The following is a 15,678-nucleotide window of genomic DNA, read 5'->3' as shown; positions in this document are numbered from 1 at the left end:
CTATGCTGGCCAAACCAAAACACATTTCACGTCAAGAATTGTCTATATTGGTTGACGTTTTCTCAAGTGACATTACGCTTTGTCGTGCTTACACATTTTTTTTCGATTCAGGATGAAGCCAAACATGTCACTAGTTTATGACATCATATACTAGCCTATAGCTGCCTGCTCGTAGCCACTTAAGTAGCTGCACATGTGTCAGGCGGTTCCCGACCACAGTGCACGGCCGCATTTAGAAGGCAAGCAAGGCTTGCCTTCTAAATGAAGTTCCCAATTTCGAAAAATCTGTCGTTCTTCGAACACTATTTTTTATTTGAGTAAAGGAGAACAAAATGATCTTACACCATTGGGCGTGCCATGCATCCAGACAGATTATTTCGTTACTCTGCTTATTAACGTAAAAACAAAACACATTGATACGTTTATCAGGAAGAGCTTTTTTTTTTGTTTCACATCTACTGGCATGTTAGGTGGCCCCATTTTTTCCAGGAAGCCTCTCAGACCTCCTTTCATTGCACTTTCAAAATACTTGAGGGTATGCACAAAAACATAGCGCGCATCCTAAATAAATGTGCACTGTGGCGCGACTGCATGCGACATCATTCTTGGCCTCCATTGTGTCATTGGTCAAGCGTGCTCTCACTAAACCGAATCATTCTTGATGACTATAAGTTGCTGTATTCAAATGCACTTACACCTTGTAATTCAGAAAGGTTTTCGGGTTTTCAGAAATGTAGAATGTGCAGAATACCAAGTTGTTCATATGAGTATTTACAACGGCAGAGGTAATCACCCTGAGTTTGACAGCACAATAGCTGGTAGGAGAAACACAGTATATTGGCCAAGTCTAATTTAGCCTAAATAGTAAAGTTACCGGTTTTGTAGTTTTTTAGTTTTGTGTAAAATCAACATTTAGTGCTCCAGGACTATGTGCCCATTTGATTCCAACTCCATTCCGTAATTTCGGGCATCCATTCCATTCCCATTTCACATGCCTGACTGGTGTCGTCATTCCATTCCTATTCAGTTCCCTAGTGCCTAAAAATATTGAATCATACCCAAATCATTCTAACTTTAGATTTGCCACTCTGCAACTAGGGCTTTTAGCATGACCTACTGGTTGGGGCAGACTCCGGATTAATTTTGACACTCTAGTGTTGTCTAATGTGCACCTAAATATAAGGGCAATAGAATTTTTATATCACTACCGTTGAAATGCGGCTGCTGCGGTCAAGATCGAAGCCACGACGTCAAGCAATGCCATAGCCTCAAAGCTACCGTAGTGGGCACAAAAGTGTTGATCTGACATGTGACTGCTTCCGTAGTGTCACCTAGACCCTATGGTCCTTTTTCCGTTTGCACGCCCTGTATCAGTTGTCAAATTTGCAAGGATGTTTATTTTGCAGAAATAGGAGAAACATGCCATACCGTACTTTCACTTTGCCTGCAACTACATTCGTATTTCCTTGCTTTCGTTGTCGCCTTATGACTAGGCTTCGCTAGTTTTCCTTTTGAAGAAGCACCGGCAATGTGTCTGAAGACCATGCCGGTGACGTATAAAAATGTAAATATCGCTATTGCTGCTCAAGTGAGGAAGCCATTGCGACCCGTCAGAAACTGTCTTATTAAGCGGATTTTAATTAACCGTGTGTTGTGTCTGTGGAAAACCAACCAAACATCCCCATATTATTCGGTATATCCCAGAATTCGGCTCTACTGAGTTTATCACTGGATTTTACTGTTAGTTCTTGTAGCATACAGAATCGGTAGCACTAAAGGTGCTGAAAATGGCACTGGGCCCTAAAACAATGTTGTCAGGCTGGCTCATCTGCTTGGTCGGTCGTTTTCCAAGTAAAGTGCAGTTTATTGAAGCACTATCTGCAGGATTTGCCTCCTCTAGACGGCGTACTGGCCTTGGATGCAATGGCTTAACAAAGGGCGCCAATCCCGGTTATGGCAGTATAATCAGTATAAATGATGGCAGTATAAATAATGGCCACGTGATGGGGGTTTCTGTGTCCTACAGTCTTCACTGGCAGGCAGGTAAATACTGTGCTGCAACACAGTGTGCAAAACACAACAATTAGCATGGCAGTTATTTAACCGTTTCACGAAAGCTTCCCTTTTTAGATGCCAACATCATGTGGCTTGGATCCGCATAACTTTTCCATTTTAGTACTAGAGCATTCTTAGGACAAATATCTTTGAAATGTATATTCTGAAATTTCATTAGTTATTTCGTAGGTCTTTCAATATTCTTTAATTCAAGTTCCCACAGAAGTGGTAGCTTAGAAGTTTTTGTCTATTAATATTTTTTTTGCAAATTATGTTTTTGGAAATGACAATTAGTTTTCTCCATTCATAAGGCTTCACTATCTGCTAAAGCAATGTTTGTGGCAACTAATTATTTTTTTTTAATCACTGAAAGGTGGTAATTTTCTCGTGGCAGTGAAAAAGTTGGGCTTTTTAGTGATGCAACATGCATTTTATGGTGTGGAGCAAATGAGGAAAGCCCATTGTCAAAGTGGCTTGTACGGTCTGCCAGAGCGGCACCATATGCATAATGGGACCCAGGTGTTGCCATAGAGGGATGGAAACGGTAGAGTAGGGAATTGTGTGATTCTACTCTGTGTGGGTAAAAAGGGTGACATATTAATAGAGAGCACAGTTCTTATGCTCTTCCTCCCTTACCTGTCGTGCTGTGGACTAACAACCATTCAAGTTTATTGTTTTTTGTCTAGATATTTTATACAGCCCCCCAAAAAACAACAATGAAAAAGGAGGAGAAGGGTTGACATTGGGTTGGGAACACATGAGAGAAATATCGCAACACGTGATATTATTATTAATATGTTTTTTCGTGCAATAACAGTGATGGCATGCTGTATAAGAAGGGCTCCGAATATTTCTTGGGCACCTTGCTTTGAGTATTTTTGCACAATCTGAAACCTACGAAAACCTTGCTGACATTTGCAGCGACAAGAGGACGAAGAGATTGGCCACCTAGTGAACCTCTCAATGAGTTGGCTTTCTTTTCGTGTGTGCTTTGTCTAAGTGCCATTCTTTTGAAGTCTGAATCATGTTGCACCATCTAGCCCATGTTTTTGTCTTATTGACAAAGCAACAGTTCCTGTGGTTGGGGCCACTAAGGCACATTGTGGCATTGCGCATAGTATTGTGTAAATTTAAATTACGAAAAGCACTTATAATGTATATGGGAGGGATGGAAGTGCTGCGCCAATTGCGCCAAACTGCTCCGTGAAGCAAATCCTGCTACATGCTGTGCAAAATTATCGTTTATGGCAGGTATTGCACCAGGCCTGCACCGATCCGCACTTGCTCTGAATTGGGAACACATATTTTGCACACGCATGAAGGCGCCGTGCATCAAGCCACCCCCTCACCCTCGCACGCTTTCCATCCCAGCTACAGCATAGAGACCTAACCATGTTTGCAAATGGAAGGCACCGTCGATGTGTTCTTTAGTATTGTAGGGCCTATATTGCCATTGCATAGGTTCTGCCCACATTCGGCGCCCCCGCTTGAGCTTTTGGGGGTGGGGGGGTTGAAGTGCCGAAGCCACGATTTCATTATCAGGTTGTGAGGCACGTGGTAGTACGGAACTCCATACTAATTTTTACTACCTGTGCGTCTTTGACATGCACTCACTGCACGTTCTTGCATTTTGCACCCATCGATGTACGACCGAACAAGACGGTAGGCATATCTCTCTGACTACTACAATAATGATGACCGACAGCGCCTGCGACCTGGCCGCAGCTCGTCATAGTGTACTTATTTTCGACAACACGATTAATGTGGACTTAAATGAACTGGTTTTCTTGGTTTTGTCGGTGCAAATAGCAAACGAAATGTAGTACATATACACCCGAGCCGCCTCATTGATCAGTGTTTGCTCTCTGTCTGTGAGACGAAATGTCGGATCATTGCTGCTGATCATGCCAGTGGTTTAGTAATAGGCGCTGCTTTACGAAACACTCGCGCATTTGATCTAATGTTCTATTAAGTACTACGTTATGCAAAAAACAAACTGTAGCAGATTTCTGTGTCGCCGTGAGCGGCAATGGAAGTGATCGCCTGGGCTGGGTGATATGGGACTGGCGAGGTACTGGCCCTACGGTGATTCCGGTTGTGTATAGGCCCGCGTAATCCTAGCTGTTTGTCGCAGCCATGTGATCAACTAACTCTGTACTAACTGTACATCTTACTTCGCTCGCGGAAATTCATTAACACATATTTATTATTTATTTTCATAAATAAATATAGAAATGTATATAAATATAAGGAACACATATAGGCGCGTTGATAACATACACACTGCAATTTATGTAGCTTTGACCGTGCTGCCTGTGTACGTCAACGTGTGATAGGCTATCTACACTGCAGGTGGCTCAATTCCTTGAGATGAAAATAAATTATTTATTAAATTTTTTACTGAAATGTAGAATTAATGGTGAATTAGGATTAAGTTTAGGCTTTTCTTCATCTTCTTATATAACAACAATAAAAGGGAACAGCAAGTTGGAGAAGAAATACTTGCGTCTTAGTTAATACGTATTCAGTGCAACGTTTCAGAAAGTACTAACTTATACAGAGCTTCCTCTTTGCACCAGAGCAGTAAGTTGGTGCTCTAAAGCATTCTTTTCTTTCTCCAAACTGCATTTTTTTCTGCCCCAAAAGCTGCTCCAAAAGACCAAGTGCCACTTACAACACCGATACAGTGAACTACCCCTATCATTTGGGTGCAGAAATCTGGAATTAAATACCCAACTTTATCAAAAAGCTTTCAGATATTGTACCATCATTAAAATGTACTTTAAAGCATACATATAAGATTACCTATGTTTGTTTTTTGCTTTAGAGTGCAATTCATGCCAACTTTTATGTTGTGGGCCCATAACTAGCCAGCTAAAGATCCAGATGATACTGTTAGCCATATTGTATAACACTGAATGCGGTATGGGTGCAAGCTAGTTGGTATGGTACTTTCCTAGTGAAACAGCTCTAGAAAAACACGAATGGGAGAACCTGACTGCCTTTTGTTGGCTGTCGGTGCCCATCCTTGTGTTCTTCTCTCACCCATGTTTTTCTGGTGCTGTTTTACTATGAATGCGTAATGCTGGCTGTGTTCCAGTGCCCGCCGTAGACAGCAAAGTGGATGGCTAAGCAGACACCAGCCATTTCAAGTTTCGTTACAATTCTGAAAAAGCCGGCAAGGAGGACGGAGGCTGTCTAAACAAGATTGCGGCTGAGCAGAAGGCTTTCAAACTCAACAGGAAGGTTGTATGCACTCAGAAAAACTTAGTCACGCTTTCTTATGTGCTTAACATAATAAGCTATGTTGCGTTGTGTTGTGCAAAGAGCTCAAACACAGAGAAAATAGCGTGCATTGCAGATAAACAATACTAGCCTAAACATAGATTCCAGAATAACGGAACAATGATATCAGCTGTGGTTGGCCACCCATAGACAAAGTGTAAAGAAAATTCAGTTTAACGGAATTCATTTTTGGGGGGAACTTCGGGTAAACGAAACTTGAACCATAACTGCCACTTGCTTTACTGCCACCTGCTTTACAACTGCTGCACACCCCGTATCCCTGAAATTACGATTGCATCACAGGTCAGTGTGCAGCTCTCGCCATCTAGGGGCACACGGAAGTGCACAGCATGCAAGAATTTGCCGATGCGCGGGCGGCATCGAGGCACCGTATGCAAGTGCTTCTCTGATGTAACTTTTTCTTTTCGAAATTTTCGGCTGCCAAGTTGGGGGTATGACTCTTATGCGAGTCTGTACAGTACATATTACTGTTCCAGTGAACGTTACTGTTTTGGACCAGGCAGCAACAGAGGCAGCTGGAAGTCTACAGTGCTCTTTCGAACGCGAGAACTGTGCAGAATTATTGCCAATTCTTTCGCACATCAAGACAACTTCTCACAATAGAAGCTACATTATTAGAAGGGGGCCGCAGTAAAGTCTAATTTTTTATGTCGGAACACTCGGATATTTTTCAAATAAAATGATTGTTGGTAATTTTCGCATCCTTCGCTTTAATGGAACCTGGGATAAATAGAACACATTTTGCTGTCTGTTCGAGTTCAGTTTAAGCGGAGTCGACTGCATCTGCTTTTCTGACCTTTTTCTTGTTGCCATGAGCTGGCATCCTATCGCAGAGACTCCTTTCCGTCGGTTCCAGACGCTTTCATTACTCTGACTTGAAGCTTTCTTCTTAGCTGTCAATGTAGACTGTCTCCAATGCTGGTGAGATTTGGAACACACCTACTATGAAAGAATAAATTCCTTTTATGCAGTACACTGTGTGCCCTTATGAAACTCATCCAGTAGAACCCCCTCTCCCCCCTCATTGCAATTGACTAGCATTGCAGTATTGTGAGCTGTGATGAAAGAAGTGAGCAGGGTACTAGTGTCCTTTGTCTTTGCAGGGCCGACGCTCTCCAGAAGAACCAAGACCTGGAGTTCGAACGTAACAAGGAGCGCTTTCTCTTTCTCAAGGTATGCTCATCTTGCACCTGCCTTGCTGATATTTTTGCATTAGACACAGTTCGCTTCAAAGGGGGCAATAAAGAGAAAAATTGGTTAAATTCTTCTATGAGGTTGAGCTATTTGGTGCGGCATTAGACACGAACAACAGGATAGACACACGCAAACCTATGTGTCTCTATTATGTTGTCCGAAATCGATAATGTAACAGAATCTTGTCGGGTTGAGAGGCAGATTTATATTAGGAACAATAAACAGAATGCCGACCAAAATGGTGTTGTCAAAGGAGTGTGAAGTTTTGGCTTCCACACAGAAAGAGCCTCGTTCACTCATTGCCTTCTTCCCCGAAAAATTCGCAGTTATGCCCGAATGGCGAAGCACCGATTGTGATAGCAAATTAGTAGATAGCTGTATGAAGTAAGGGTAGTAGTTTTATTGGCCGTATAAACTTGTAAACATTCGCTTACTAATTAAATTAACAATGATAGAATGTGTAATTGTGACTCAATGAGGATGTAGAAAGAAACAGACACACGGAAACAGCGCTTCTTTCTATGTCCTTGCTTAGTCGCGCTTACTTATTCTATCATGCATTCAAACCAACTAGCCCATCAATGCGTTTTAACTAAACCAGCACGATGTCACGCGCGGACAGGTAAACATGAACACATTTCGATAAGTGACAGCGCAAACTGTCTGTGAAAACGATCGATTTAGGAATCACGGCAGCAGCTACGAGCCAATTGACCGTGCATCTGCTGCTTCCACGTGAATGAAATGTCGAAAGCACAGTGCATACGAAGCTCTCGGCACTGTGCATGCTCTGCAAACATTGTAGATTGTTTTCAAAATGAGGCTCGCGCCGGTACGCACTTTGGCCACGTCACAGATTGCTTTCAAGATACACGAGCGCCGTCAACACATCCCTACGGTGTCCACCAAAGGTGTCTATTATGGCATCTGCGATTTGTGTGGCCAACGCCGTAGTAGACGCCACAATGTCTCCACTCTGTACGGAGCGGCAGGTGAGGAGGACATCGAGACATCCTAGCAGCCTCCGGAGAACGCCCCTCTTTTCTCGCCTGACCCCATTGCCTCGCGCGCCACAAGAGAGGGCATGCATCCAGGCCGTGTTCCTCGCTCGCGTGCGCTAGATTGAACTGCGTTCGACGGCTCACCCTCACATGCTTTCACTCATACGGAACTTCACGGCGACAGCGACGCCGATGGCAGAAATGCGCCTGGAGTGTCCATATAATTGCTATCGCAATAAAAGCCTTGTTCACAAGAAGTTGACGTTTTGGCTTCCACACAGAAATCTTGCTCACTCATTACTTTGTTCCTAAAATGGCCTTGTTCACAAAATGTAAACAAGGCTTCCATGTGTAAGCCGAAACCCCTTTGACAACACCATTTTCGTTGGCGTTCTGTTTATTATGTTTTGAATATGTTGTGTTGTCTGGGTCTGATGCACTGGGAAAGCATTGATAGCCTTCTACAATTTCAAAAATGCCACTCTTACTGTTCTTGCTTGGCAAGTCAGAGGGGATGCTAGAAAAAGATAGGCAGTGATGCTGCCTCTGCACCACCTTGCCATGATGCCAACAGAGTCTGCTTGGGCCCAGTGAATTTTTTGTTGGTAAGGAAGTACTACAGTTGAACCAGACTATATTGAACCCGTTTACATCTAAATATTCTGTATATCGAACAATTTCTGAGCACGGTATAGTCACAATGAGTATATGCAGCAAAAATTACGCTTACATCGAACAAAAATACCAGTGGCTCCTGATATATTGAACGACAAGCGCCGCAAAAGTGCCTCCTGAAGTTGGCTTTCCCTCGCGGCGGCGATGAAACCTGGCGGCACGGCTCCATGCAACCACTCTCCCTTCTGTGACTGTGCTGCGTCGAGCGACCCATTGACACCCCCCTGAAAAAATGATCCTGGTCCGCGCACAGCGCTTGCTCAGACAGCCACTTGGAGGCTCTTGTGCCCTCGTCCTTCAAGATGGCGCAAGTGTCAGTTGTCTCGCTGCTTTTCTGGTTCATTGTGATTGCGCCTTGTGGGCCTTCTCTCGCAGTGTTGCCGTGATGAAGCAGGAGAACTTTCCTTTCGCCGTGATGCTTGAAATTATAGATCGGGTCAAATGCAGTGAGAAGTCAGATGACCTCGCAGCGTGCAAGATTCCGGGAGCACTCTTGGCACGATCTTGAAGAATAAGGGAGAGATTAGGGCTAAGCGGACAAATTTGTGACCTGGTGCCCGTGGCGCCCGACGCGTACGCATGGCCATGTACAAGTGCTTCATCTGAAATTGCTTCAGATGTGCCGGCTTCCGCGGGCTGGTGGTGACTGAAAATTCTGATGAGTGCGACGAAGCCGTTCCCGGTGTTGCCGAAGTTTGGAGCGAGCTGTCAGAATTTCCGGAAGTCATTGAGGGGGCAACGGCCGACGAGTTTGTGAGTACAGATGATGGTGTTGCGACCATGGGAGAGCCCAAAGACGAAGACTACCTTGCCGACATCGTACCGAGCATAAGTGAAAGCGGGCACAATGAGGAAAGCAATGATGTTCGTTTGCCCATATCCTCCGAGGTGATTGGTGCACGCGCCCAAGTCTGGTGCTTCTGCGGGAATGTGGAAGGTTGCGGCCTCGTCTGCTGCAACTCTTTACACAATATAGTGAAGTGAGTGTGTCACAGGCAGCGAGATTGTCCAAGCAGAAGAAAATACAGGGCTATTTTGTGCAAAGCTATGCTAGTTTCATCAATAAAGCGATGTTATGAATTTTATGTGCTTTTATGACATCCAATTCTTTAGCAGGCTTATATCGAATTTATGCCCTATATCGAACTGATAGGCATTTTTTTGCAAGTTTGATGTAGCCAGGTTTGACTACTTTGTATTCTGAAAGAGTGAAAGACTGGACTTAGCAAATTTTGAACACTATCAAGCACCACTCATCTCGAAGGTGGTGCAGTGCCTCTGTAAGAAATTTCTGGTGTGCATAATTGAAAAGTCCTCTACAGCTGGTGCTCCTATTTGTGCAGCATGTCTTGAGCATGTTAAAGCAGTTGAAAAGGATTAGTTACTGACAGCTTACTGCTTGTTTCTCCTGCCGACACAAATGGTTGTAGCCAGTGGCTGCATTTGCAATTTCTCTCTCTACCCAGTGGGGATCTCAGGCACTGCAGAACATGCGCATTGTGCCACCCGGTTCGGGAATTGTACATCAGGTGAACCTCGAGTTCCTGGGACGTGTTGTGTTCCACAGCGATGGCTGGCTGTACCCAGACAGCCTTGTGGGAGCTGATTCACACACGACTATGATCAATGGCCTCGGCGTACTGGGATGGGGTGAGTGGTGACTCTGCACTGGTGCTGCTGCAGCGCACCAGCTGGAACAACTGCACGCTGGTCCTTGTTGTTGCAACAGACCAAATATTGTAATGGTAGCACCAGCTACTCCTCTGGTCGTAGGTGAGCCCCAGAGTTCATAGAAGTCACTCATAGAAATCTTCTTTGTGCTTTTTTTCACACACGATAGGAAGATTCTGCACTTTGCATTTGCATTCATCAAGGTGAAACAGTGTAGGTGACAAGACAGATGAAAAAGACAAGATAATGCGCACTGTCTTGCCTGTTTTACCTGTTTTGTCGTCTTCGCTGTTTTGCCATGTTGAACGAAATCAACTAGCGCAGATTCTCGGAACTCTTTTGCATTTGCATTCATGTTTGTGCTGCCAGATGAAGGTATTGTGTTCATAACATCTCTGCGTCCCACAGGCGGCTGTTGCCACTGCACGGTTGTTAACTTCTGTCTTGTCACCCCTCCCCATCTCTGTGTCGCTTCACAAGTGTACCACAGAACCCAACGATTTGGAAAAAAAAAAATTATTATTTCATTGCATGCATGCACAAATGTACATGCACAGACAACAGCTGCATTTTGCATACTTGGGAGGAAGTGCACCATTGGTTTGAAGAAACATCTGCATTTATTGTATTTATTGCACTTATTTTTTATTTTCCACTTAGTTTTTAATGTTGCACTTATCTTTCTTATTATACAGGTGCAGTTGCTGACTGATAATTTCGACATGCTCAGTTATTCACGCAGCTTCACAGCGCTGCCACTGGCTTCATAGATGTAATATTGTTATGGAGCAACCAACAGTGGCGCCAGTCAAAAGACGACGATTTGATGTGTAGAGGTGGAATCGGTCTCAACAGTCATCTTGTTTATTCATTGTTGTCTCTCTTGTAAATATTGTAAATACATCTTTATACCGTATTTACACGATTGTAAGTCGACCCCCCATATCGCTGGACCGGAAAAAAAAAATTAGAGAGCATACCCGAGGGCGCATTCGATAATGAAAATTTATTAGTAGCTGACATGGTCACTCGACTACTCGTCTTCACTAGTGCTGCCATGGTCATCGTTGCTGCGGTCTCACAGCGCATAGTGGTCCAGCGAAATTTCAAATTTGGCAAACGACCGCACCAGGACATCTTGCAGAACAGCAGCCCACGCCAAATGCACCCAACCACACGCAGCCATCAGGGAGGCTCTTTTGACAGGTCCGGTTGGCGTAATTTCGCAGTCTTCTGCCGCCAGCCACTCGTTGTACTCGCGGCGGAGCAGTACCTTAAAATTAAGGCGAAGGTTTGTTTCATGACCACGTCGCACTTCAATGGCAGGGGCCGATCACGCATTTCAGTGATGTACGCCGCAAGCTTAGCCTACAGCTCCGGAAAGCGTCCAGACTTCGGCACGTGGGAAATTTCTCACTTGCCGTCACAGGGTGAAAATTATGCTTCGCTGCAGTCGCCACTCTCGCACCACCCGTTTAGAAACATCGAAATTGCGGCCCGCTGCGCAGCGATTTGTTTCTTCGGCGTAAAGGATGGCAGCCCTCTTGAACGCTGCTGTGAACGAGTGCCGAACGATAAGTGGGCCTGCAGCACTCATGACGACTGGGGAAGCATAGAAGTAGCACGTAGCCGGCAGTCAAGTGGAACGCGTCAAAAAGTTGGTCAAACCAATACCAATGCCTTTAAACAGAGAAAGAGAAACCCGCGAGCGGTGTCTGCTCTTCCGTGAACTACCGATACTCCCCACAAGCGCCGCCGTTCTGAGGGTGCCGCCGCAAATGGGAACAGCGGCGCTTCCATCAACTATCGACACCCCCCCATGAGTGTTGCATGCACTGCAAGACTCTCAAAAATGTTTAAAAACTCTTCCGAAAAGCAAACAAACATGCAGGATAGCGAAAAGATACGGGTAGGGCCATAGAGCAAACATAAAATTGTAACTACATACGTTGTAGCTCTTGTTGGTATCGCTTTTTTTTGCCGGGGCCATGTTTTGGTTTCAATTGTAAGTCGACCCCCCAACTTCAGACTTTCAAATTTAAAAAAAGGGGTCGACTTACAATCGTGTAAATACGGTATGTGACTTCTGCAACATAACAGATTGTTGAGAGAGGCGGAGTAGCCGTGATAAACAACACCAGAGCTCCGCAGTGGTGATCACCTCGGACTGGACAACATGACAGACAAAACAGGGACTAGACGTGGCGCGTCCCACATCAATGCCTTCAACCCTGACAGTTGTGCTGGCTCAGCCGCAGGATCCAGAAATGTTCTGGGGGCACCCACCACCTTGATGTGGAAGATTGGATCGCCAGCATCAGAGCACATATGAGTGTATAAGCGCCCACAACAAATGGCATCCAACAATTATGTTGGCTAACTTGATCTTCTACCTACAAGACACGGCGAAGGTGTGGTATGACAACTACGAGGAAAAGCTTCACGACTGGGAGACGTGCAAACAGAAGAAGCTGAGGGACTTGTTTGGCTGTCCCACGCGGCGGAAGAGCTCTGCTAAGAAATAACTAGCAACTCGCACCCAGACATCCACAGAATCATACGTCTCTTACATCCAGGACGTGCTGGCTCTGTGCTGTAAGGCTGACAGCGATATGGCTGTGTCAGACAAGGTTGGGCACGTACTGAAGAGGATCGCTAACGATGCTTTCAACCTGCTCATGTCCAAGAATTGTGAGACAGTACAGGACACCATAATAGAGTGTCAACGCTTTGAGCAGGCCAAGAGCCGCCGCATTTGCAACGCCGTTCGCACGTCTACCGAACATAGTTGTGACATCCTCTTGTGAGGACAGGCTAGGAGTGCAGCAACCATCATCATCAGATGACCTGATATGAATCACGTGGCGAGAACTTGAAGCCATGGCACCTGCAGCCCTTTTTCCCACCCCAGTGAGCCGGACAACTTGCCTACAGCACCATTTCTGCAGGCAATAGTCTGCGAAGAACTCGCTAATCTTGGAGTTCATTCTGTAAGTGCTGTTGCTGTTTCACAGCTGTTTCATATTCCAGATGCGTCAACTGGTCCGTGGTATTCTACATGCTACCGAAATCCAGCCGAGTGGTGAATCGCAGATGATCAGCTAATATGTTTTGCCTGCTGGCGTGTCAGTCACGATGTGCGTACAGTGCAGTCCACTTATAACAATATCAAGAAGAACAAAAAATCTGATCGTTTAACCGATCATCGCTATGTCTAGACTGCCATAAAAAAAATTTTAAAAAGAAGCTGCCAAACATATCTTTGCAGCTCCGAAACCGAATTTACCACCTACGATAAAAAAAATTGACGTTGTAGAAAGAAGGCTGTGAAAAATGAAATGTTTATTTATACATCCAAACATTGTGTCAAGCATTAGGCGTGCTGAAATAGTCAGAAATCTGCACTTGCTTTCGAGTGCTGGTGGGACGTGCTGCGCGGTAGTGGTGGCAGATACGAACTTGCGTAGACAAACTTTTCGCCTCGTTTTGGTTAAGGGAAACTTAGCAAAGCAAATTTCAGGATTATCCTGCATGGAAAATGCCGCTCAAAAGGGAGAATTTCGATCATTATATCCAACATGCGGTGAATAAAATATAGTCATATATGCTTTTTTTTCTCATAGTCCTAATGCATAAGTTGATACTCTGAAGTCAACTCATCGTTATAGCTGATATATTGTTATAACTGGTATCGTTATAAGTGGGCTGGACTGTACTGTCACATTTACCTATTGTAGTGGTCACATTGTAATGACCGTACTGTCTCCTCCCTTCTGCGACTGCCATTCACCAGTAATTATCGTCCCAAACAGAGCGAGCGTCGTTACCAGCTTCCATTGGTACTGCAACAGCCAAACAGTGACGCTTGTGCTCCTTGGAACTGTCCCTCGTCATCATTCCGATGTCACCAGTCCCATTTGCCACCCGCTCATTGAGCATCGTCCCTATCGCCACAGGCTCGTCGCCCACCATCCCCGACGTAGCCCCCAATGCCCATCTCCGGAAAACTAAGTGATGCAGCTCCCGGAGGTGACGCTGCATTGACGACTCGACCGCAAAACCCTCTGATCACTTTACTGACCAAACAGAACTTGATGGACGTTTTAGTCGATGGCGTCAGTGTCCCAGGACTCATTGACACTGGCACGCACGTATCTGTGATGAGTGCCAAATTGCGCCGATGCCTGAACAAAGTTCTCACACCTGCTGCATCATGCACCCTCTGCGTCGCCAACGGAGGCACGCTATTGTGCTTGATATGTTCACTGCTTGCGTTGGCATTGCGAGGCTCCTAATGACTGTTTTGTTTGCCGTTTTAGAACAATGTGCTTGCGACATTATAATACTCGGCTTAGAGTTTTTATTGTCCCATTCAGCACTCTTTCATTGCGTGTCTAGTGTCATTCAGTTTGAACTGCCCCACGGCTGCTATAGTCCACCAGTCACACAACCACGGTTATGCTGTCCCGAAGACATCCACCTGTCGCCTCAAGCCACTACGTACGTCACTCTACTGCCGTTCCCGTCTGTTCCTGACAGTGTCTATGTGCTATGTCCCACCGCTGACATACTGCTTGAAAGAAATTTGGCTGTTCCCCATACACTGCTAACTGTTACAGGCCATCAGACTTCGCTCCCCCTCCTGAATTTTAACTGCTCGACTCAGATACTTCCCAGAGTCATGTCTTTGGGTGACATCTTGCCTGTGAACGATTGTGCGGTATCGGCTCTTGATGCCAAAATTCCGTCGCCCTCTACAGCAGCCTCCAATTCACCAACTCTCACAGACGAACTTAGCAAGATGATTGCACATGACCGTCTTCCGGCACAAGCTGCTGACCTCTGCCGTCTCTTGGAAACTTACCGCTACATTGTTCACTTTGACGGCCGCCCTTTAGCCCAGACATCGGGGGTCACCCATCGTGTTTACACCAGAGACGCCAATGCGATACCCCGCCAGCCATACCGTGTTTCACAGTCTGGACAACAAGTGATACAACGAGAAGTTGATGAGATGTTGAATAAAGGCGTTATTGAGCCATCATGCAGTCCGTAGGCATCCCTGATTGCCCTTGTCGAGAAGGACGGCACTTGGCACATTTGTGTGGATTACAGACACCTCAGCGAAATCACACGTAAGGATGTCTACCCCTTGCTGCATATTGATGATGCTTTGGACTGCTTGCACGGAGCAGAGTACTTTTCATTGATCGACCTCCGATCAGGCTATTGGCAAATCTCAGTAGATAACACAGACCGTGAAAAAACTGCCTTCGTAACACCTGACGGCCTCTACCAATTCAAGGTTATGCCGTTCAGCCTTTGTGATGCCCGAATGATGCCCGAATAATGCCCGGACGAATGATGGACTCCTTACTTCGTGGCTATAAATGGTCCACATGTCTGTGTTATCTAGATGGTGTCATAGTCTTTTCACCAACTTTCACGAGCCATCTAATGTGTCCATTGGCTTTTCTTGCTGTTTTTCAATGCGCTGGCCTGCAATTGAAGTCATCCAAGTGCCACTTTGGATGTCGTCAAATTACCATTCTTGGCCATCTCGTCAGTGCCATTGGCATTCAACCCGACCCTTACAAGATTTGCGCTGTCCAGAACTTTCCTGTTCCGTCTTCCACTGCAGATGTAAAAAGCTTTGTTGGGCTATGCTTGTATTTCCGTCGTTTACAGAGAATTCCGCCGAAACTGCTCGCCCGCTCACCGACTTACTTAAGGAGGACGTTGCTTTCACAGGAGGCCTTGCTCAAATGAAAGCCTT

At 45.4% G+C, this 15,678-nt stretch overlaps 1 protein-coding gene across 5 annotated transcripts in view; it reads left to right on the top strand.

Moving 5' to 3' along the window:
- The window catches only part of LOC135917012 (cytoplasmic aconitate hydratase-like), a 233,332-nt gene that overhangs the window by 20,830 nt on the left and 196,824 nt on the right, over positions 1-15,678 (top strand). For all 5 annotated transcript variants that reach the window (XM_065450478.2, XM_065450497.2, XM_065450487.2 and 2 more), the window contains 2 exons: positions 6,465-6,534; positions 9,698-9,881. In XM_065450478.2, coding sequence (XP_065306550.2) covers positions 6,465-6,534; positions 9,698-9,881 — 254 coding nt within the window. The remainder of the gene's footprint in view (positions 1-6,464; positions 6,535-9,697; positions 9,882-15,678) is intronic.

The sequence above is a fragment of the Dermacentor albipictus genome, chromosome 4, assembly GCF_038994185.2.
Source record: "Dermacentor albipictus isolate Rhodes 1998 colony chromosome 4, USDA_Dalb.pri_finalv2, whole genome shotgun sequence".
NCBI lineage: Eukaryota > Metazoa > Arthropoda > Arachnida > Ixodida > Ixodidae > Dermacentor > Dermacentor albipictus.
This window is presented reverse-complemented; position numbering and strand designations above follow the sequence as displayed.